Source organism: Arvicanthis niloticus, chromosome 5, assembly GCF_011762505.2.
Source record: "Arvicanthis niloticus isolate mArvNil1 chromosome 5, mArvNil1.pat.X, whole genome shotgun sequence".
Lineage (NCBI taxonomy): Eukaryota > Metazoa > Chordata > Mammalia > Rodentia > Muridae > Arvicanthis > Arvicanthis niloticus.
Genome location: NC_047662.1, coordinates 1,385,919 through 1,407,363, shown reverse-complemented (window position 1 = coordinate 1,407,363; position 21,445 = coordinate 1,385,919). Strand labels below are relative to the sequence as shown.

General features: G+C 50.2%; 1 protein-coding gene and 1 long non-coding RNA gene across 4 annotated transcripts in view; one reads left to right on the top strand and one right to left on the bottom strand.

Annotated features, from left to right (window-relative positions):
* The window catches only part of Mmel1 (membrane metalloendopeptidase like 1), a 30,414-nt gene that overhangs the window by 5,195 nt on the left and 3,774 nt on the right, over positions 1 to 21,445 (top strand). For 2 of the 3 annotated variants that reach the window (XM_034502981.3, XM_076933611.1), the window contains 14 exons: positions 11,039 to 11,107; positions 11,665 to 11,724; positions 12,531 to 12,692; positions 12,983 to 13,063; positions 14,257 to 14,352; positions 14,820 to 14,938; positions 15,461 to 15,523; positions 16,958 to 17,092; positions 17,175 to 17,264; positions 18,296 to 18,432; positions 19,076 to 19,169; positions 20,042 to 20,170; positions 20,643 to 20,741; positions 21,096 to 21,179. In XM_034502981.3, the coding sequence (XP_034358872.1) occupies positions 11,039 to 11,107; positions 11,665 to 11,724; positions 12,531 to 12,692; positions 12,983 to 13,063; positions 14,257 to 14,352; positions 14,820 to 14,938; positions 15,461 to 15,523; positions 16,958 to 17,092; positions 17,175 to 17,264; positions 18,296 to 18,432; positions 19,076 to 19,169; positions 20,042 to 20,170; positions 20,643 to 20,741; positions 21,096 to 21,179 (1,418 nt within the window). The remainder of the gene's footprint in view (positions 1 to 11,038; positions 11,108 to 11,664; positions 11,725 to 12,530; positions 12,693 to 12,982; positions 13,064 to 14,256; positions 14,353 to 14,819; positions 14,939 to 15,460; positions 15,524 to 16,957; positions 17,093 to 17,174; positions 17,265 to 18,295; positions 18,433 to 19,075; positions 19,170 to 20,041; positions 20,171 to 20,642; positions 20,742 to 21,095; positions 21,180 to 21,445) is intronic. The other variant, XM_076933610.1, reaches the window with a different exon arrangement.
* LOC143442258 (uncharacterized) lies at positions 392 to 5,612 on the bottom strand. Its single transcript, XR_013110283.1, has 2 exons — positions 5,289 to 5,612; positions 392 to 2,034 (listed from the first exon to the last, which is right to left on the bottom strand). It is a non-coding gene; the product is annotated as an uncharacterized LOC143442258 (long non-coding RNA).

The following is a 21,445-nucleotide window of genomic DNA, read 5'->3' as shown; positions in this document are numbered from 1 at the left end:
ATCAAGAACTAATTTGTCAACAGTTTTAAGACTAGTGAATGAACGTAAATTCAGCCATAAGGGGTTGGAGAGGTGACTCAGTAGTTAAGAGCACTGGCTGCTCTTCCAGAAGACCTAGGTTTGATTCCCAGCACCCACATAGCAGCTCACAACTGTGTGCAAGTCTGATTCTAGGGGATCTGAAACCCTCTTTTGGCCTACATCCACAGGCCAGAAGTGCAAATGATGCACAGATAAACACAACTACAACACACGTGCACACACACACACACACACACACGAGCATGTCATGACAGACAGACAGACACACACACACACACACACACACACATGAAGGTCAGAGGACAATTTGTAGGGTCAGTTTTTTCTGCTACCACATGAGGCCAGAGAATTGTTGTTGTTGTTATTGTGTTTATTGTTTTTGGTTTGGTTTGACTTGGTTTTTCGAGACAGGGTTTCTCTGTATACCCCTGGCTGTCCTGGAACTCTGTAGACCAGGCTGGCCTCTAACTCAGAGATCTACCTGCCTCTGCCTACTAAGTGCTGGGATTAAAGGCGTGTGCACTACCCTCTGCCCGGGTCCAGAGAATTAAATATGAGTACTTCAGCTCTTTTATCTGAAGTGGTCTGTGTACTGCTCCAACGTTTCTCCTGCAGCCATGCAAGGCTGGGATTTGAGTTTGTCTCTTACTGGGAGGAATTTCTTTATTTTGCATTCCCTGGATCTCCAGAATCTGCCTTTTGTCTACCATAATTGTCTCTGATGCATCTTCAGTCTTTTCTTGCCTTTGTTCAATCTGAGCTATTTCCCCCCTCAATTTGCTTGAAATTTGTTCTTTATCCTTTTGGTAGTTGCTGATTTTTTCTTTTAATTATTTGCTAGGTTAGAATTATAAGCAAATTGTACCCCCCCCCAAATCCTATTTTATTTTGTGTGCTTTGTGGTATGGTATGCAGTGGCATGATATGGAGGTCAGAGACTACCTTTTGGAGTTGCTTGAATCCTTCCACCTTTATGAGGATTCTGAGGATCAGTCTCTGTTGAAGGAGATATTTTTAAAACGGCCACTGGTCAAGCCGACTATCTAAGCTGTGGCAGTCTGCCTAGCTCAGCTGCCATGTTCCATGGCCAAAGGCCACGTGCGCGTGCTGCAGCTAGAAACAGCCAGCCAGAAACACCAGCTCTTCCACCTAAGAGATGCCAGCATGGGAAATGGCTCTGCCAATCTTCCACGCTGTCTCTGCAAGGCTTGGCATTGCCCAGACCATCCTGCCATCCACGTGGGCCTGGTAGGAAAATGAGACTCTAATGCTTAAAGATTAATCAAAGGCTTTATATATTAGTAATGCTCAATAACAATATGCCCATACAATTAGAGTTGTTTCTTAGTTATCTAACCTAAATATAAGTTGCTACCCGCGACTGCTCTCCATACCTGCATGGTTCTCCATCCTCCTACATCTCTGCCCTCTCTCGCTCCTCCTCTTCCTTTTCCTCTTCCTCCCCTTACTCCTCCCACCTTAGCTCCTCCTAAAAGTCTCAGATCCCAGTCTTTCTGAGCAAGTGTCTTTGTCCTTGAGCCATCTGGCAGGCTCTGAACATCAAGTATTTTCATAAATAGCTGGATACTGTGCCTACACTCATGGTCATCCGGAATTTTGTTCACAAGCAACCATATTCATTGTCCAGGTTGGCTGACCACAGCCTCTGCTTGTTTTTGTAAATAAAGTTTTAGTGGCACGCTGCCTCGCCCAGTTGTTTGTCCCTATGCTTCTTTCCTGGCCAGGCAGCAAAGCTGTGTAGGTGAGGTTGAGCGTGCCAGCAGCCCTCTTTGCAGGAAGATGTCACCAGCCTGGGCCTGAGCTGTGTCATTGAAATCTGCAGCTCATCTCTGGACTTTTCGCCCTGTTACTCAGTGAGGACAGGAAGGGCCTGAGGTGGTATGTACACCAGTGCCCAGCTATTCCAGCTCCTGTCTCTGCTGTGTGACCTCCGACAACCTCCATGATATCTCTGTGCTTCAGTTTCCTGGCCTGCAAAACAGAATTGACAGGAGTGCATGCATTAGAGGCTTGCACGAGGGTTTGAAAACTTAATGCAACAGGAATGCTTAGAAAAATGGCCACCGCGCTGGTCGTTATCACATTTAGTAACAAGAAGTCAGTCTTGCCACTGGCCCTGATCGTTGGCATTCCATCCTGTATGAAGGTAAAGTGCTTTGTGAGACACCAAGCTTACACATCCCAATACAGATGTCTCCAAAGCTTTTGCTTACACCCACCCTTGTCGTTTATATATTTTATGCTGTATTTAAAAATACTTAGAGGATCTCATGTAGCCCAGGCTAGCCTCCAACTTACTATATAGTCAAGGATGACCCTGAACTTCTGATCTTTTTGTCCCTACCTAGCACTGCACATATATAGAGGGATGTGTGTGCATGTGAGTGTAAGTACCCTCAGGGGTCAACTCTGGAAACTAGAGTTGCAAGTGACTGAACAGTCATGTGGGTGCTGGGACCTGGACTCAGGTCCTCTGCAAAAGCAGAGAGTGCTTTCAGCCATTGAGCCATCTCTCCAGCCCCTGGTCTCTCCATTTTTTAAAAAAAAACTCCTGAATTATGAAAAGCTCCGAGTTAGATTTTCTTTCTTTGCTATTGTCTGGATTTCATCATTTCATAACGCGCTTGACAGGTCCTTTTTCTGTCTAGTGATTGTTATGCAAAGCTCGTCTTTAGCATTTTTAAAAAGCAGTCTATGCCTTTTGTGTATTTGATGTGTGTGCCCGTGCCTCGCGCCTACACATGACGTGTGTGTGTGTGACAGAGAGAGAGAGAGAGAGAGAGAGAGAGAGAGAGAGAGAGAGAGAGAGAGAGAGAGAGAGAGAGAAAGGAGGGAGGATCTCATGTAGCCCAGGCTAGCCTCCAACTTACTGTATAGTCAAGGATGACCCTGAACTTCTGATCTTTTTGTCCCTACCTAACAAGCGCCGGGATTACAGGGGTACGCCTCCACATCAGTTTTCAACCAGTACCTCTAAAACAGTTTATTAGTTATGGGGCAGCTTGAATATCAGGTTGGTCATTGTGGGGCTTTCTTTGAACATAAAATGCCTGGTGTGGGATCCCGTGTTCGATCACTTGGTCTCCGCCTGGTGGCGCTGTTGAAAAGGTTATGGAATCTGTAGGAGGTGGAGCCTTGCTGACGGAAGCACGTCACTGGGGGGTGGGCTTTATAGCTCGGCTCCACTTCCGGCTCTCTTTCCATGCTTCCTATGTGCAGATGAAGTGTGATCAAGCTGCTTCCCGAGTGGCAGGTCAGCGTTTTACACACACACACACACACACACACACACACACACACACACACACACAGATCCTGTTCACACAGTATTGCTGTCATGTATTTGGTTTCTACCGCGTTTCTTTTAATTATACCATGTTATAATAACTTCCTCACCTTATAACAACTCTAACACACACTCGCGCGCGCACACACACACAAACGCACACATGCACACACAAACATGCTGGGGGTTAGCGCTTCAGCACTTAAACAGGGTCGGTAGGGCTAGGGAATCTTCCAGAACAGGAATTCCAAATCTACAGTGCTACAAGCACTTCAGGCCTTTCTGGTGATCAGACACCTCTCAGTGCCCACCCAGAAGCAATCTGTTGTAAATCGCCAGCATGTGCGGATGTGAAAATAACTTTACTGCTTGTATTGAATCACACACATGCACACATACATACACACACAGAATTCTGCTAACAGGGCTGTGGAGAGAGCTCAGTCAGTAAAGTGTTTGCTGTGCAAGCAAAGGCCTGAGTTCACTCCCCAGAATCCATAGAGGAAAGCCAGGCATGGCGGTGCATTCATTAAAAAGCCCAGCATTAAGGAGGGAGAGGGGTCCCTGTAGCCAGCCTAACATATCTGCTGAGCAGCCTGCCAGTGAGAAATCCCATCTCAAAAGATAAGGTGGGAGCCGGGCAGTGGTGGCACACACCTTGAATCCCAGCACTTGGGAGGCAGAGGCAGGTGGATTTCTGAGTTCGAGGCCAGCCTGGTCTACAGAGTGAGTTCCAGGACAGCCAGGGCTACACAGAGAAACCCTGTCTCGAAAAACCAAAAAAAAAAAAAAAAAAAAAAAAAGATAAGGTAGATCGTGCCTGAGAAGGCTGACCTCTGACCTCCACATGCTGAGAAGCAATACCAAGAACCAAGACTGACCTCAGTCCGACCCCCACACACATGTGCATGTATCGGTTCCCCATACACAAACAAGAAATATATACATTAGTGAAAGAAAATTCTAGTTGCTTATACACTCACCTTTTCTCTGTCTTGCCCTTTCTGGTGTTCATTTTTTCTGTGATCGTTTCTGTCCCTGGCTTTGGCCTGCGTTCCTGGTAAATTCCCATAGAGTATCATTCTAGCACTAAGTCTGTCTTCAGACGCCTCGCTGATGCCCACCTGGAATTGATCTGCTGTAAATCCTTAGTTGACTCCATCCATTCTGGGTCTACAATTGTTTATAAAGTTCAACAACTACATGCTTTTCTTAAAAAAAAAAATGTCTGAGTGCACTTGTTATTTGTATGTGGGTGAAAATGTATGGGTGTGTGTGTGCGAAAGAGAGAGACAGGGAGATAGAGGGAGACAGAGACAGAGGGAGAAAGACAGAGAGAGAGAGGGGAAAAAGACAGAGACAGGGGGAGAAAGAAAGAGACAGAAACAGAGGGAGACAGAGAGATGGAGGCACAGAGAGGGAAACAGAGAGAGGGAGACAGAGAGGAGATAGACAGACAGGGACAGAGAGAGACAGGCATATGTGAGTGCAGTTATACACCCACCTAGTGCAAGAACAACTTTTGGGAGTCAATTCTTTTCACAAAAGGTTGCCAGGCTTGCATAGCAAGCCCATTGGACACCTCATGTCCCATATGGTCTCATTTTTAGCATTTACAGCTGATTCTTTTTCAAATTGAGTTTTAACTTGTCACTTTTAGCTATTTCACTTCTTTAAGTAATTCAAATAGTATATTATGTTCTGTGTCATGTAGATACCTATAAAAGAGCCAAGCCGGGCAGTGGTGGCGCACGCCTTTAATCCCAGCACTTGGGAGGCAGAGGCAGGCGGATTTCTGAGTTCGAGGCCAGCCTGGTCTACAGAGTTAGTTCCAGGATAGCCAGGGCTACACAGAGAAACCCTGTCTCGAAAAACCAAACCAAACAAACAAACAAAAAACAAAAAAACAAAAGACCCAAGTGCTCAAAACAACAGTTACCTACTGTCTGTCCTTGGCTGAGGTCAAGCTGATCTGAGCCAGACTCAGGTTGAGCATCTCTGTGTCAGGGGACCCTCATCCAGGCGCAGAGACCTAGCTGGCCATGTTCCTCTCCTGGAGGGAAGAGACACATGAAAGTACTCAGGTACCATGGTGCATAAACATAAATTTGCATCCCCGTGGCCTTTGTCTTTGGCCTCCTGAATGATGTAAGTGGGGAAGGTTTCCCTCTGAGAATGTGTTTGTTTCCATCCGGGGGAGTCTCACAGTCTCCAGATGTGACCATTTGGGAGAGCTTCCTGTTGACTGTCAGGATCCATTCCCTTGGCCACACCACAGCCACTGCCACATCTGCCTCCCAGCCCCGCCCAGGTTACTCAGCCTCAGGGGAGTGTGGGTTATCCCCATCACTGAGCTCTCTCTCTCTGTCTCTCTCTTTCTCATGTATGATGTGTGTGTGTGATGTGTGAGTGTGTGATTTGTATGTGGTATGTGTATAATGCACGCCTGTGTGTTTGTGTGAGATGTGTGTCTGTGTGTGATGTGTATGTGATGTCTGTTGTGTCTGTGTGTGAGATGTCTGTTGTGTGTCTGTGTGATGTGTGTGATGTCTGTTGTGTCTGTGTGTGAAATGTCTGTTGTGTGTCTGTGTGATGTCTGTGTGTGAAATGTCTATTGTGTGTCTGTGTGATGTCTGTGTGTGTGATGTCTGTTGTGTGTCTGTGTCTGTGTGTAATGTGTGTGATGTCTGTTGTGTCTGTGTGTGAGATGTCTGTTGTGTGTCTGTGTGAAATGTGTGTGTCTGTGTGATATCTGTGTTTGATGTCTGTTGTGTCTGTATGTGTTACGTGTGTTTGATGTGTGTCTGTGATGTGTGTGTGATATGTATGTGTGTGATGTGTCTGTATGTGTGTGATGTGTGTCTGTGTGATGTGTAATGTGTATGTTATATGTGTCTGTGTGTGATGTGTGTGATGTATATCTGTGTGTGTGTGTGATGTGTGTGTGTGATATGTGTTTGATGTGTATGTGATGTGTGTCTGTATGTTGTGTGTGTCATATATGTCTGTGATGTGTGTCTGTGTGGCGTGTGTGAGCTGTGTATGTGATGTTTGTGTGTGATGTGAGTGTGTGATATGTGTCTGTGTGGCATGTGTGAGCTGTGTATGTGATGTTTGTGTGTGATGTGAGTGTGTGATATGTGTCTGTATGGCCTGTGTGAGCTGTGTATGTGATGTTTGTGTGTGATGTGAGTGTGTGATGTGTGTCTGTGTGTGATGTGTGTCTGTGATGTGTGTCTGTGTGTGATGTATGTGATGTCTGTTGTGTGTCTGTGATGTGTGTCTGTGTGTGATGTGTGTCTGTGTGTGATGTGTGTGTGATATGTATCTGTGAGATGTATATTTGTGTGTGGTGTGTCTGTGGTATATGTGTGTATGTGTGTGTGCACACATGCAGTGTGTATGCAGGTGTGGAGGCTAGAGATCAATGTGACAGTGTCCTCTATCACTCTCCACTTTGTCTTGTAAAGATGTATTACACATGTTCTTTGCACACACATATGTTTGTGTAGAGACAGACATGTGCACACAGTGCATTTTCCGTCTGAGGCAAGAAAAGAGCATCAAGAATCCCAGAGTTGGGAACTGGACTTTGATCTGCTGTAAGAGCAGTACCTGCTTTTAACCCCCGAGCCATCTCTCTCTCCTGTCACTCCACATTATTTTATGAAAAAGGGTTTGTCACTGAAGCTGGAGTGCACTTGTTCACCAAGGAGCTCTCTGACTGGGCGGTCTTCACAGACTCTCTGTAGTGTTTTTCCTCAGAGAGAGGCTGAGAAAGGAAGACCTTAAGTCATTTAAGTTAAGGTATTATTGGGGGCTGGAGAAGATAGTTCAGTGGTTTAGGGGCACTTGGTCACTCTTCCAGAGGAACCAGGTTCAAACCCCAGCAACTACATAGCAGCTCACAGCTAAATAAATTTTATAAAATTAAGATATTGTCGAGTTGAGGAGTTTTGAATGTTTTGAAGAACAAAATTTTAAGAAAACAAACTTTCAGAGGGATTGCAAAGACTATTATGTGTGTGTGTGTGGCACACGTGTGCATACACACAGATATATATGTTTGCATATGTGTAGGTACACATGTGTACAGGTGTGTATATTGTGTGTGACAGAGAGAGTGTGTGTGTCTGAGAGAGGGAGAGAGTGTGTGTGTGTGAGTGTGTGTGTGAGTGTGTGTGTGTATGTGTGTGTGTGTGAGAGAGAGGGAGAGAGTGTGTGTGTGTGTGTGTGTGTGAGTGTGTGTGTATGTGTGTGTGAGAGAGAAAAAGTGTGTGTGTGTGTGTGTGTGTGTGTGTATGTAGGCCCGAGATTGGCACTGAGTGTCTTCGATAATTCTCTATGTTGTGGGTGAGGCAGTCTCTCACTTGAACCCAGAGCTTACCGATTCAGTTAGTCTAAGTGGCCAGCTTGCTCCAGAGACTCCATGTCTCCACTTACAAAGCACTGGGTTTATAGGTGGAGGCCACCATGCCTACTGGCCTTTACTTGGGTACTGGGGATCCAAACTCAGGTCCCCACATTTGCATGGCACATGCTTGACCACTGAGCCTCCTAACCCTCGGGGCTATTTTTGGGAGTTGACGTACTATAGAAGTTATCTGAACAAGCACCAGAGGGTGCCAAAGGAACTTGGCCCTTCCAGGAATCACATCCACTGTAGTCATTCATGTCCTGTGGTTTTAGCTCCAGGGCTGCTTCTTGTCTTGTTTCTTCCTGAGCTCAGGTCTCTCTCGCTGGCCCAGGCCACCCCTGGGCTTCAGTCTTCCATCTTTGCTTCCTGAACACTCGGACCACCATGCTTGGCTCAGTGGCTCAGCGGCTGTTCCCTCTCTTCATTTTCTTCCTTTCCCTTCATATTTTGTAGAGTTTGGAGAGTCTTGCTAACTGGCTTCACTAACTGGTGCTTCTTTTGTGAGGTTCAGTGGCTGCTGTGCCTTTATGTCACAGGTCACACGGCTTCCTCAATTTTTTTTTTTTTTTTTTTTTTTTAGATGGTGTCTCGTGTATCCTTAAACTGGCTATGTAGAAAAGGCTGACCTTGAACTTCTGATCCTCCCATGTCTATCTCCTGGCCAGTCCTGGGTATCTCTAATGACCTCACTTCCCGTATTTCATCTGCATCCAAGTCTTTCCTGTGGCTTCCACTTGTCCAGTGAAGTCCATGGCATATCTGTGACCTTTCCACCTCTTCTGGAAAACTCTTTAACTTAGTGACCTCAGACGTTACACAGTGCTAGTACTGGACTCACCCCAGTCCACTCCTCTTGACCATTTGGGGTTCCCTCTTGATTTGCTTAAATAAGCAATCAAGATAAAAAAAAATCAATTTGTCTTGGTTAGGGTTTGATAGTTTGATGTTTTGTTGTTTGTTTGTTTATATATGTTTGGTTTGTTTGTTTTTAGATGAGGCCCCACTATGTAGCTCTGGTTGGCCTGAAACTTATAGATCCACCTGCCTCTGCCTCCCAAGTGCTAGAATTAGGGGTATATGTTGCCATTCCTAGCAAGGTTTGGGGTGGGGGGAGTTGAGACACGGTTTCATGTAGCCCAGGTATCTTGCCTCAAATTCACTATATAGCTAAGGGTGGCCTTAAATTCCTAATTCTCCTGCCTCTACATCCTCTGTGCCAGATATGGTTTATGTGATGCTGGGAATGAAACCCAGGGCTTAGTGCACACACTAGGCGAGCAGTCTACCAACCGAGGTACAACCTGACCCCTGAGGTTCTTTCCTGATTGTCAACAATATTTATCCACTTCACGGGGGGTCTAGGAAGGGGGTGCTAGAAGTAGGAGGCTCTCTGTTCTCCTGCTCTCCTGTACCTGTGAGCATCACCACAAACTCCCTGAAGGCTATGTGAGTGAGCATCACAGGACAGAGCATGCGTCCTCTGCATCAGGCTCCCCGGGACCCCGATTCTTCACATGTGCACCCAGAACACTGCAGGTGGAAACATACATGTGACCTGCCTTGCAGCACGGCCTCCCTTCCTGTGCTCTGTCCTGGCTAGTCTTCTGTGGAAAGAGGAGGGTTCTTTTGTGCTTCTGTGTCTACACCTTCTTTGTGTTCTAATCTCTCCAGAGGTAGCTTCAGAGGTCTGTGCACCCTGTTGAGGTGTGGGTGCTGAGTCTGCAGATACTTTTTTCTCCTGGTCACAAATTCTCTCCCTGTGACCGACTCTGTGAGGTCTAAGGTCCAGTGTCTCACCCTCAGGATCTGTTCTTGAAATGGCCACACCCATATAGAGCAACAGGAGCCCAAGGATCCTACCCACCCCCTCTTCCCCCTTGACCCCCCTCCACTTTCACTGCAGATCTAAAGGGTCAACTTTCTTGTCCCTGGAGCTCAGATTTCCCCCTGAAATATTTCCCTCAGTAGCCCCACAAAACTGGAGTGAAGGGGTAGGCTGCTCAAGGGCAGAGTCCACATTGTTATCGTAGCTGAGTCAGGTCTGGTTTGTAACATCCTTGTGTGTGGAGCGAATGGCCTTCCACATTGCCTAGCCCTAAGGAGCAGCCACTGTTGGCAGCACTGTCTACCCTAACTGTACCAGGAGCCCCCCATATTCAACTGTATTCCCTCCTCCCCACAGGTCTGTGTGTCTGACTGTGGGGAATTTCAGTACCACACACCAGGTCTGAAGATGTCCAGGCTCGACTTGCTGTCTTGTGTCACATCCAGCTTAAAGCTGGGAAGGAGAGACAGAGTCCGGATACTTTGATCTCAAGGTTTACTCATTACAGATAAGCAGCAGTTCACAACACACGCATGGGGTACCTAACTCAGAAGCAAATACCAGAGGGGCTCACAGACAAGGCTCCTTCCTCTGGATCCTTTTATCTCAATGCAGCCAGGGCAGCAGTCGGTTGTCCTCTGGTTGGAGAGCCAGACAGCACATTGGTCTTCACTGTCCCAGCATCAAGGTCTCTGCTTGTCTGCTGTGAGCCTCTGCTTTTATTAGCTACGAGGGGGGGAGTCTAGCATTACGTCACTGCCTATTACTTCATTCTTATCTGCTACACACAGAGCTGACATGAGCTGGTGGGAGCTGGCTGCTCCTCCAACTCTCACCTACTCCAGGCAGCTGACATGAGCTGGCTACTCCTTGATGTAACATCCAGCTCAGTCTTGTTCTCATTTCTTATTAGCATGCTTTCTACTCTCGCTCTCTCCCAAACCCCCTTCCAGGTCCTGAAGACTCCCATGCTAATCAGTGTCTCTCCTTACATGTAGTGGCAGGACAGGGTCAGGGGGGGGGGGGTTGGTTAGCCTTGAACCTTCAGCAGGCAGTGAGAATACAGAAGTTAGGGGGTTGCCACTAGGGAAGCCCCCTGCCTGCAAGGACCCAATTTTCCTAAATTAACCTACTTATTCCTGTGGTAGGGCTGCAAGAGCAGCCTTCTGTAGGCACATCCCAGGAAGACAGACAGAGCCTGGGTACTTCAGGAAGGACAGGAAAGTAGGAATGGCAAGCTAGGGGGAACTGTCCCCTCTCCCACTCAAGCCTAGCAGGAAGTGTGAGGAGGGGGAGGACTAGGAGGAAGAGAAGAGGATGAGTAGACACAGTCCCCCTGCCTCTGTTCCCTCCTGTGTGGTGAACACCATAGCCCTGAGCGCTGACATGCAATGATTCCCGAGGCTCTGAGGTGGACTGAGGGGCTGAGCACTGTGTTTCTCCCCAGGGAAACAGCTGCCCTTCTTAACTAACCTGCTGCACTTCTCCCGGAATGACAGGACGTTTGTAAAACGAGGTAGCCTTTACCTTCCCTGCCAGGCAGCCCTGAGGAGGTGGGCTTAGCATCTGGACCTGCCATGGGTGGGTTCATGTGGATGGGCAGGGAGCACAGGAAGGATGGGGAAGAGAGGATACTGACACCAGTCGCCAGTGGTTGCTGTATGTAGGATGTCTGGACAGCTGGGTACCACCCATGAGGCTGGCTTGATACCACCTATGGATGTACTAACCACAGGGTAAGAATAGGATGGGATGGTATAGCACCTTAGAGCTGGTGGGACAGCAAGGTAGCAGGGCAAGAGCAGCCTCAAGCCCTGAGGGTCCTGGGCCACGGTAGGGGTCCACGGAGGCAGAGAATTTAAAGGGGATCCCCGGTCGCGGCAGCAAGGCCATGCTTCAAACCTATCCTGGAGGTGTCGAAGGAGGGTGGGGACAAATAGAGGCCCGCCCCTGCTATACCCTGCCACGCCCACCCAGCGTGTGCCTCACCCAGGCCTGTGCCACGCCCACCCAAGCCTATGTACTTACGTACCCTCCGACTCTGCATACCTCATGCTTCTTCTGTTCCTGCAGCCCTCAGAGAGTCATCACAGAAAAGTGACATCTGCACCACCCCAGGCTGCGTGATAGCAGGTGAGCTCCTTCCCTGGGGTGGCCACAAGGCTATTCAGGGTCTGCCTGAAGCCAAGCTGAGATTTTTTTGTCTTAAAATTGGATGCTATGGACAGCCCTCTGCAGGAGGCAGAAACAGACAAGATTTTGTGGGGAGGTGAAACGGGAAAAAAGCCTACAGAGACAAACAGAATTTGGTTTTATCTGGGTTGGATCCTGGAGTCCCACAGTGACGCTTTCTATGAAATCTCCAGCTGCATGAGGCCGAGATAAACAGCTGGGCAGGATTCTAGGGGTCCCCAGGCAAAGTGCTGTTCACATAAGCGCAGGCCCCTGTCACCAACAGACACCAGATTCTGGGAAACGGCTATCCCATCTGATAAGTAAAAATTCTCAAGGACATGGAATGAGAAGCCACTGAGACTACAAGAGGCAGAAGGGCTATGGAGACATCTGGGAGCCTGGTACCAGTTTAGAGGGCAAGGTCACCAGCTGAGGCCTTTTTTCAAAGCAAGAACCATATTCCAATATCAGGTCCTCAGGTGGGAGACGACAGGAGGGGTCAAGGTCCTGTGGTTTATTAGTGGCAGCCCTGGCCCTTGAAGCCACTTGGGCAGTTCCTCCCATGTTTCTAGACTCCCTGTGGCTCGGGGAAAGTGACTAACTTACTCGAGAGCAGATCAGTAGCTGCCAGTAAACTGATTGCTGGTATAAATCTCAAACAAACCATCCCCAAAGGGGTGCCACTGTCTCTCAGACTCAAAGACAGTGTTGAGGTGTCCACAATTCAGTCTCCCCTCCCCCCACCACCCCCTTGGAATAAACAGCTGCCAGAATCCTCCAGAACATGGACCAATCGAGAAACCCCTGCGAAAACTTCTACCAGTATGCTTGCGGAGGCTGGCTTCGACACCACGTGATCCCCGAGACCAACTCCCGATACAGCGTCTTTGACATCCTTCGGGATGAGCTGGAGGTCATCCTCAAAGGTGAAGAGTGGCCACCACCAGAGGGCAGGGAGGTGGCATTGAGCCTTGGGTGGGTTCCTGCAAAACATCTTGGTTAGCAGGACCAGTGGAGAAATCACTGCTTAGGAGTTGAACTGAGTTGTCACAGTAGTGTCTCTGCTCAGCCTGATGAAGCCCCTTGCCTGTCAGCGGGGACCCTGGGATGCTTACCTAGGGCCAGAAGAGACCAAGGGTTACAGGAGACATGAGTTGTTGACCTGGGCCCTCAACAGTCACCTCAACCTCTGTTCAGCTTTCTCCTCTGCCCACAGGGGTACTGGAGGATTCCAGTGTCCAGCACCGCCCAGCTGTGGAGAAGGCCAAGACACTGTACCGCTCCTGCATGAACCAGAGTGAGTAGAGTCATCCCCCGCCAGGGCCCAGTCAGCTCCAGAATCACAGCATACACTGAACACCATGAGGAGGGAGTGGGCACCATGCAGGGTACACTGTGCCTCGCCCGGCCTGGCTCATTAGGCTTGGAAGCCCCAGCCTGTGCTTACACTGCCCAAGGTCATCATTTCTGAACAGTGGGGTTGGGCCCAGCTGTTTCCCCTGGGCATCTCCTAGAGGTTTGAGGTTGAGTCCAGTGTACTGCCAATGGGAGTCAGTGGGGCCATGATTTTATGAAGTCACCTATATTGAAACCCTTACCTGGGCCTGTCCAGGGCTATCTTATCTTGTCGGGGGCTCCCCAAATTATGTGACCAATACATACCAGACACAGAAAAATCCCTCTGGATTCTTACCTTTACTGGATTTCCAGCTCAAGAGTCTGGGTTCCCAAAGCAGATGGCGGGACCCTGAGCCCGCTCCTCTGCTTCTAGCCCACTAACCGCAGTACTGGTCCATCAGCTACAGAACCCTGCTCCGTTTGGCCAAAGCAGCCAGGACTACCCGTTTCTCTAATTTTGTCCCTACTTCCAAATTAAGCTGAAACAGAAAGCCAGATATGCCATCACCCAGCCCCCGTGGGAGGCCTCACCTCTTGTCTCCCACCCACGGCATCTTGAGGCTAGTACCCTCCATCGGGAGAGCCATGTGGCTCCTCCTTTTCTGTCAAACCTTTGTCCCAACCCTGAGTCCCCTCAGCCTCTGCCACATGCCTTGACATGGACATTAGCCCCTTCTTATTGCCAGCTCTGAAGTGTGGCTTCTGTCATCTGAGAGTCCTCCTCTGCATCTGTGGTGACTTCTGGATGCACCCTATCGGCTTAGTCTTTGCCTGGAGTTCTCCCAAGTTTACTGTCAGAAAAGCACTTCCTTACAGGGACCCTCCTTTAGCCCAAGTCTCTAGACTGCCATTGTGCTTCAGTGGCCCTGTGTAACCTTTTGCCCCTGGGCCTCCCTCCTAGCCACAGCTGGTTTCCTAGCCTTGCTCACCAGCTGCCAGCTACCAAGTACCCAACCTCCTTGACCCCAGGGAAGTGTGTACTTCACCAGCAACATTGGGGTTAAAGCTGAGCCTACAGAGAGGGCATGCTCTTGGCTTGTGTCTGCCTGAGCCAGCAGAGTCTGAGTAAGCACACATGCCTCCCCTTCCCAGGTGTGATAGAGAAGAGAGACTCCGAGCCCCTGCTGAACGTCTTAAACATAGTAGGAGGTTGGCCTGTGGCCATGGACAAGTGGAACGAGACTGTGGGTAAGCAGAGGCCTGTGTGCAGACTTCAGGGAAAGGTCCACTCAACCCCAAGCTACCCACAAGCTAACCACGGGCCCATTTCTTCCAGAGCCAATTTAGGGTCCCAAAAGCTGGCTTAGGATCCACACTGGGGGAAGTGGGGAGGGCAGCTGAGACAGGTGCTTACTGCCGCTGGTTCCCTGAAGCTCTGCAGAGGGGCATCCCTCCTGGTGTTCTAGACACCTGTCTTCATATCCCTCCGTTCATCCCTTAGACGGCATCTCCCACCCGCACATGGTGATTCCCTCAGAACCTATTTCCCTAAGGACCACTTGGAGAACATTCCCTCAGTCCCCAAAGTCCCACAGTGAGTTTAGTATCTGAGCCAGGCAGGGTTCCCTAAACCCCCAGAATGCTTTGTGCTTAGGCGGCAGTTCCCTGTCTGGAGATGGGCCAGCTGGTCTCCAGCATGGGTGCTAACTCCTCAGGCCCCAAGTGGGAGCTGGAGCGGCAGTTGGCTGTGTTGAACTCGCAGTTCAACAAACGGGTCCTCATTGACCTCTTCATCTGGAATGACGACCAGAACTCCAGCCAGCACGTCATCTACGTATGCAGTTCCCTCGGGGAGTCAGGGTGGGGAACAGGGTCAGCAGGCAGGGAGAGACACCAGGATGGTGGCTGGGGAGATAGATCTGTGAGCTCAGTGCATGTGTTCCCTGCCCACAGCCTAGTCTGCAATGTGAGTTGTGCAAGCAGAGACTGGCCCTGTGCTTAGCCATTTGGCCTGTCTCTTACCCATTGTGAGGGTTTTGGCACCTGGGCAGGAAGCCTGCAGGAGCCGTAGAAGGAAGGTCAGAGAAGCATACTTTAGGTAGGCTGAGTGATGTGAGTCCTCCTTGTGGGGGACCTATGCCCCATTCAGCCCCTCTCTGACCTCCTTGCAAGTCCCAACCTTGCAACCCACCTTTCTGTGTGTGAGGGAAAGGCTTGGGTTTGGAAGCATCTGCCTTCCACAGGGAGCCTGTGTTCTACCAGGCACAGTCTTGGGGGTGAAGACTTCTGCCCACCTCAGCCAGGCTGCGGGGATCCCCCCACACTGCCAGGAGTCACACCCTCTGTGTGTTTCCAGATAGACCAGCCCACCTTGGGCATGCCATCTCGGGAGTACTATTTCAAGGAGGACAGCCACAAGGTAAGCAGGGAGCCTTGAGGACTCAGATACAGGTATGCACGTGTCACATGGCTTGGGCCTACCAGGGCTCAGCACTCCCGTTTGTCCACTAGCCTTGCTTCCCAAGCTAGCCTCTGTAAACACTTGTGGGCATGTGGCCAGGCACTGAGTGCTGGGGACAAAAACATGGACACCCAATTTCCACACTTATGTCAGTCCTGAGGTGAGTGAGCTTGTCCAGACAGGCAATCCATTTTTTAAAAGATTTATTTACTTACTACTTATTTATTTATGTGCACATACTGTAGCTGTCTTCAGACACACCAGAAGAGGGCATTGGATCCCATTACAGATGGTTGTGAGCCACCACGTGGTTGCTGGGAATTGAAGTCAGGACCTCTGAAAGAGCAGTCAGTGCTCTTAACCGCTGAGCCATCTCTCAAGCCACGGGCAACCCATTTAACTCGACCCTCCCATGCAGAATGACGTCCAGTGTCTGGGAGGCCCAGAACTCAGCCTAGGGTGGCAGAGGCCACGAGCCTGCTATGTGGAGTCAGCCCCTGCATCTGTGGAGAGAAGTCAACTATTAAGTAGACCATGGTGGAAGAAAGAACTTGGAGGGACAGAAAGAAGGCAGGGACAGCAAGGATATCTGTCCAGGAACACAGCAGGGATGGACAGGAGGCAGGAGTGACCCACACTGCAGGGCTGAAGTGCTGGTGGGCGTCAAGCCACCGGGACCTGACAGGTGGTTGGGACCAAGAGGAAGTGTGGTGTGGTCAAAGAAGGGGGCTGGGAGAAGGTCGCAGGATACAGACAATTGGGACCTGGAACATCTCAAAGGCTTGAGTGTGTGGCCACCAACCTAGCAGCTGGCAGAGCTAAGCCCTAGTGGAGGGGTGGTCTGCAGCTTCAGCTAGAGTGAAGGAAGCCCCTGCAAGAGTGGGCGTGAATGAAGAAGGATGCAGACAACCATCTTAAAGAGGCAGTACCCCCACCCATGGCCGAACCATGACTGGGGCAGCCTCAGAACTCACTGAGCTTCAGCAGAGGCCAGTCTGGCACTGTGCATCTCTGAAAAACTGTCCTCACCCACAGAGGCCTGGGCATGGGTCATCTGGTGAAAATGAACAGGGACCACAGTTTTGATCCTGAGCTGGCTGGCTGGCATAGCCAGGGCATGTGGCTCCATACCAAGTTTGGGAAGTAGGCCCAGACCACAGAACACAAAGGCTATCATGCAGGCTTGTCCCTCGAGGGGGATCAGGTGTGGACAGTCCCCATGCTCCCTTCTGTGCTATCTGTGCTGGAGCCTGTTGGGGAAGCCACAAGAACAAGCTTCCAGGGGCTGCTCCATGTGTCACACCCCGCCCACACCCACACCCCACAGAGTGCTCCATGGTGGCCCAGGTGGCTAAAGCCACCCAGCTGCATCCACTGTCCTTTTTATCCCAGGTACGGGAAGCCTACCTGCAGTTCATGACGTCAGTGGCCACTATGTTACGGAAAGACCTGAACCTGCCCAAGGAGAATGCCATGGTGCGGGAAGAGATGGCACAGGTGCTGAACCTGGAGACACATCTGGCCAACGTGAGGCAGGGCCGTGCTGGGGGGGGGGGGGGTCAGGCTAGGTGCTGAGCACCACACTGTGTGACCCCTGATCCCTACACAGGCCACAGTCCCCCAGGAGAAAAGGCATGATGTCACCGCCCTGTACCACCGAATGGATCTGATGGAGCTGCAGGACAGGTTTGGTCTGAAGGTGAGACCCAGGCACCCACTCACTGGCCCAGCCCCACCCATCTGGGTACTCACTCCCTGGAAAGCTGCTCCTGGCTCTAATGGGGTATTATGGCTGGCGCTCAGGTAGAAAGTACCTTTAAATGAGCACAGTGAAAAAAAAAAAAAAAATCCCAGTAGGGGGCTGGAGAGATGACTCAGTGGATAAGAGCACTGACTGCTCTTCCAAAGGTCCTGAGTTCAATTCCCAGCAACCACATGGTGGCTCCAGCTCCAGGGATCCAATGTTCTCTTCTTATTTCCACAGACACCCACAGACACTTACAGATACGCAACCACACTATACACACATAGGAAAAATCAAATAAATCTTCAGTTAAGCAATAAATTCAAGCCAGGCATAGTGGTGCAGGCCTTTAATCCCAGCACTCAGGAGGGAAAAGCAGGTGGAGCTCTGAGTTCCAGGACAGCCAGGGACACACAGGAAGTCCTGTCTTGAAAAAACAAACAAACAAACAAACAAACAAACAAACGCACACAGTAAGTTCTCAAGAACAGTTCTAGACCAGCCTGACTAGAGAACATGTCTCAAAACATTTTTTCCAAAGTAGTTAAAGCTACACCATTAAGCTCAGCACTGTGGAATATTTACTAAGAGTAATGGTGACCACAGGACTGGGGGAGTTCAGTAATGGAGCCCTGCCCTCCTGGGTTCAGTTCTCAGCATGAGCACTTAAAAAAATGTTTAAACAAAGATAAATATCCTGCTTACATAGTGTATATGTAAGACTATCATATTTTTACTTGGGTCGTTTTTGCTAAGTCACTCTTGCTCGGCATTTCCCCACCAACTACACTTAACTTTTCAAATTTTTCAAATATTATGCATAGACTCTTGACAGTTTCACAGCCTCTGGAGAAATGTCAGTCACCCTTGGTCCTGATTCCTACTGACAGTCCTTTCTCCCGTTTCCCAGACGTTCTTCAGTGGGACCTGGGTCTCCTAGATGCATGGGCCGCCCGCCCCTTTCTTCCTCCCCTACCTCTCCACAGGGGTTCAACTGGACTCTCTTCATACAAAACGTGCTGTCTTCTGTCCAAGTCGAGCTGCTCCCGGATGAGGAGGTGGTGGTCTATGGCATCCCCTACCTGGAGAATCTTGAGGAGATCATTGATATCTACTCAGCACAGTGAGCGCAGGGGAAGTTCCACAGGGCCCCAGCATCTTTGTCCCTGGCCCACAACACACACACACATACACATACATACACACACATACATACACACGCATACATACACACACTCATGCACACACATGCACATACATACACGCACGCACACATACACACATACATATGTGCACACGCGTGCGCACACACACACATATACGCACACATGCACACATGCACATACATACATACACATACACGTACACACATGCGGACACACACATACACACGCACACATACATGCGTGCACACACACACACATGCACACAAGCACACGCATGCGCGCACACACAAATACACACATACACATACATATATACACATGCACACAAGCACGCACACACACATACAGTTCCTGCTTCCGGGAGAAGAACCCAGACATCAGGCACTTTTCCTCCGGCAGGAGGAACACAGAGGTTCAATTTTGGTGACCACAGTGCCTCACCCTGCTAATGAGTGTTCTGTAAAGCATGAGGGATAAGCAAGTTAACTCTTGGAGAATGGAGAACCATGCGTGGTGTGGAACCTGCTGGCTAACCCATGTCCCCTCCCTCCCTTGGCAGACAGCCATTCACCTATCTTATTTAACCTGGGCTTCCTCTAGGACCATGCAGAACTACCTGGTGTGGCGTCTGATACTAGATCGCATCGGCAGCCTGAGCCAGAGATTCAAAGAAGCCCGGGTGGACTACCGCAAGGTGAGGGCATCCTAGAGATGAAGCTCCTGCCCAGGCAAGCCCTCTAGGGTCCATTTCAGCCCATGAAGCTGAGGGTCATGCACTGTCATCCCTTGGGTCTGAGACAGAAACCTGGTAGACAAGGACCCTGCCCTACTGGGGCAGTCGACGGCCAGCAGCCAACAAAGCAGAAGCCTGGGCTGTCAAAAGCAAGCGTGGCCAGAAGAGGGACCGGGAAGTCTAGGGAGTTGCTCTGTAGAAGTCATGAAGAGATTAGGTCAGGAAATCCAAGAGTAAACAGCCAGAAGAGAGACTAGAAAGGCAAGAGGCTGGAGAAGAGAAACAGCCACAGGCCTCCTTATGGGCAGGACACCCACAATTCAAGAAGGAGATGCAGGATGCAGAGTTCTCTATGGCCTGACTTGAGCTCAGGGACCAAGTCTGAAGGGAACACACCTTATGCTTCAGCATCTCTGGGGACAGAGAGGAAGGGAATCCTTCAGCCACTACAACGGGGGGTGGGGTGGGGAACCAGAATCTAGAGAGCTGGTAGCCAAAGCTGTGCATGTTTCCAAGTGTTTGCTCCAGGGTCAATGCTAGCCCTAAGCTTTGGAAAAAGTCCACGCATACCACGGTGTCCAGGAGGTGAGAGCAGAGTCCGAGTGGGGCCCTGGCCCTTCCAGAGTAAAGACAAGTCCTTTCGAAATAGCACTATGGCCTTCTCATGTCCAGGGTCAGCATCTGGTCTTGGTCATCCCATGTCCTGCTCTGGGTTCCCTGAAGCCCATGCCTCATCAGCTCAGGGTCCCATACCTGACCTGGGAAAGTTAGATATTAGCATATGGGAAAGGGTGAGTGGTTGAACGAGTGAGTGAATAAAGAAACACACACAGGCGCTGTACGGCACAACCGTGGAGGAGGTGCGCTGGCGGGAGTGTGTCAGCTATGTCAACAGCAACATGGAGAGTGCCGTGGGCTCCCTCTACATCAAGCGGGCCTTCTCCAAGGACAGCAAGAGCACGGTGCGTATCCAAACGGACAGCTCTCAGGCTTACCCTGGGTCAGCCACCTGGCAGGAATACCAGTTCCCATCATCTCCACCCCACCCGGTGACTCCTATGCACGGCCGGTTCAACCCCTATTCTCTCCCTGAAGTCGATGACTCATGTGTTAATGCCACTGCCCACAAAGATCAGAGGAAGACCAAGGGAAACAAATCCCACCCCAAGTGCTTCTGGCCCTGAGCTCCAGCTCTGGACCCTGCGAGGCCCCTGGGAAAGGCACAGGCTGTATGGATTTTGAGCCTAGTATAAGCAAGCTTCCAAAAAGCTGGTGAGGCTACAACCCTGAGCCAGAATGGTCACCCACATTAATGTCACACTCCCCCAGGAGGTCAGGGCCAGGGCGGCACTGGCCTCCTCCTAAAAGGTGTCGTAGACAAAGCCTGGAGCACGAATCATGCCCTGTAGGACATGAGGATACACATTCCCCCAGGTCAGAGAGCTGATTGAGAAGGTAAGGTCCGTGTTTGTGGATAACCTGGATGAGCTGAACTGGATGGATGAGGAATCCAAGAAGAAGGCCCAGGAAAAGGTAGGCAAGCCACAGTCAGAGTGATGTCCCCGGGGAGAGCTCCTGCAGTCAAGACCCCTTGCTGAAGGACCAACCCTAGTGGGAGGGAAGCTGGGATAGGTGCCACGCTTGGGTAATCCCCAGGAAACAGAAGGGGGCTCTGTGGTCTGAGGCTAGGACCTATCCAAGTTCCTCTGGGGCCAGTGGTAAACCAGTCACTAGACTCCTAAGCATGGAGGGGCATGGAGAAGTATTTACTGGTTTGGCTCTGCAAGCTGGTGGAGGGGAGCTTGCCTGTTATCCCCAGGGAACAGAGGCAGCACGTGGGGCTGGGGGACTCCCGTGGTGGGTGACTGAAGTCCTTCCTCTGCTCAGGCCATGAATATCCGGGAACAGATCGGCTACCCTGACTACATTTTGGAAGATAACAATAGACACCTGGATGAGGAATACTCCAGTGTGCGTACCTTCTTTGGGAGCATTCCCCGCCCACTCCCCTGGGGTCCCCTGTTCTGACCACCCTCCTGGGGATTGGGGACTTCATGTAAGGTATCCTTCTGCTCTCTTAGTTCATTCAGTTACATTCCTACACTCTGGAGTGGCTCTAACCTCACCCTGTTTACAGATGGGGAAACTGAGGCCCAGAGAAACTGAGCTTTCTGAAAGTCACATAAATGCTCAGAGTCAGGGTACCCTCCCCACGTATCTCCTCCAGGAGTCTGAGG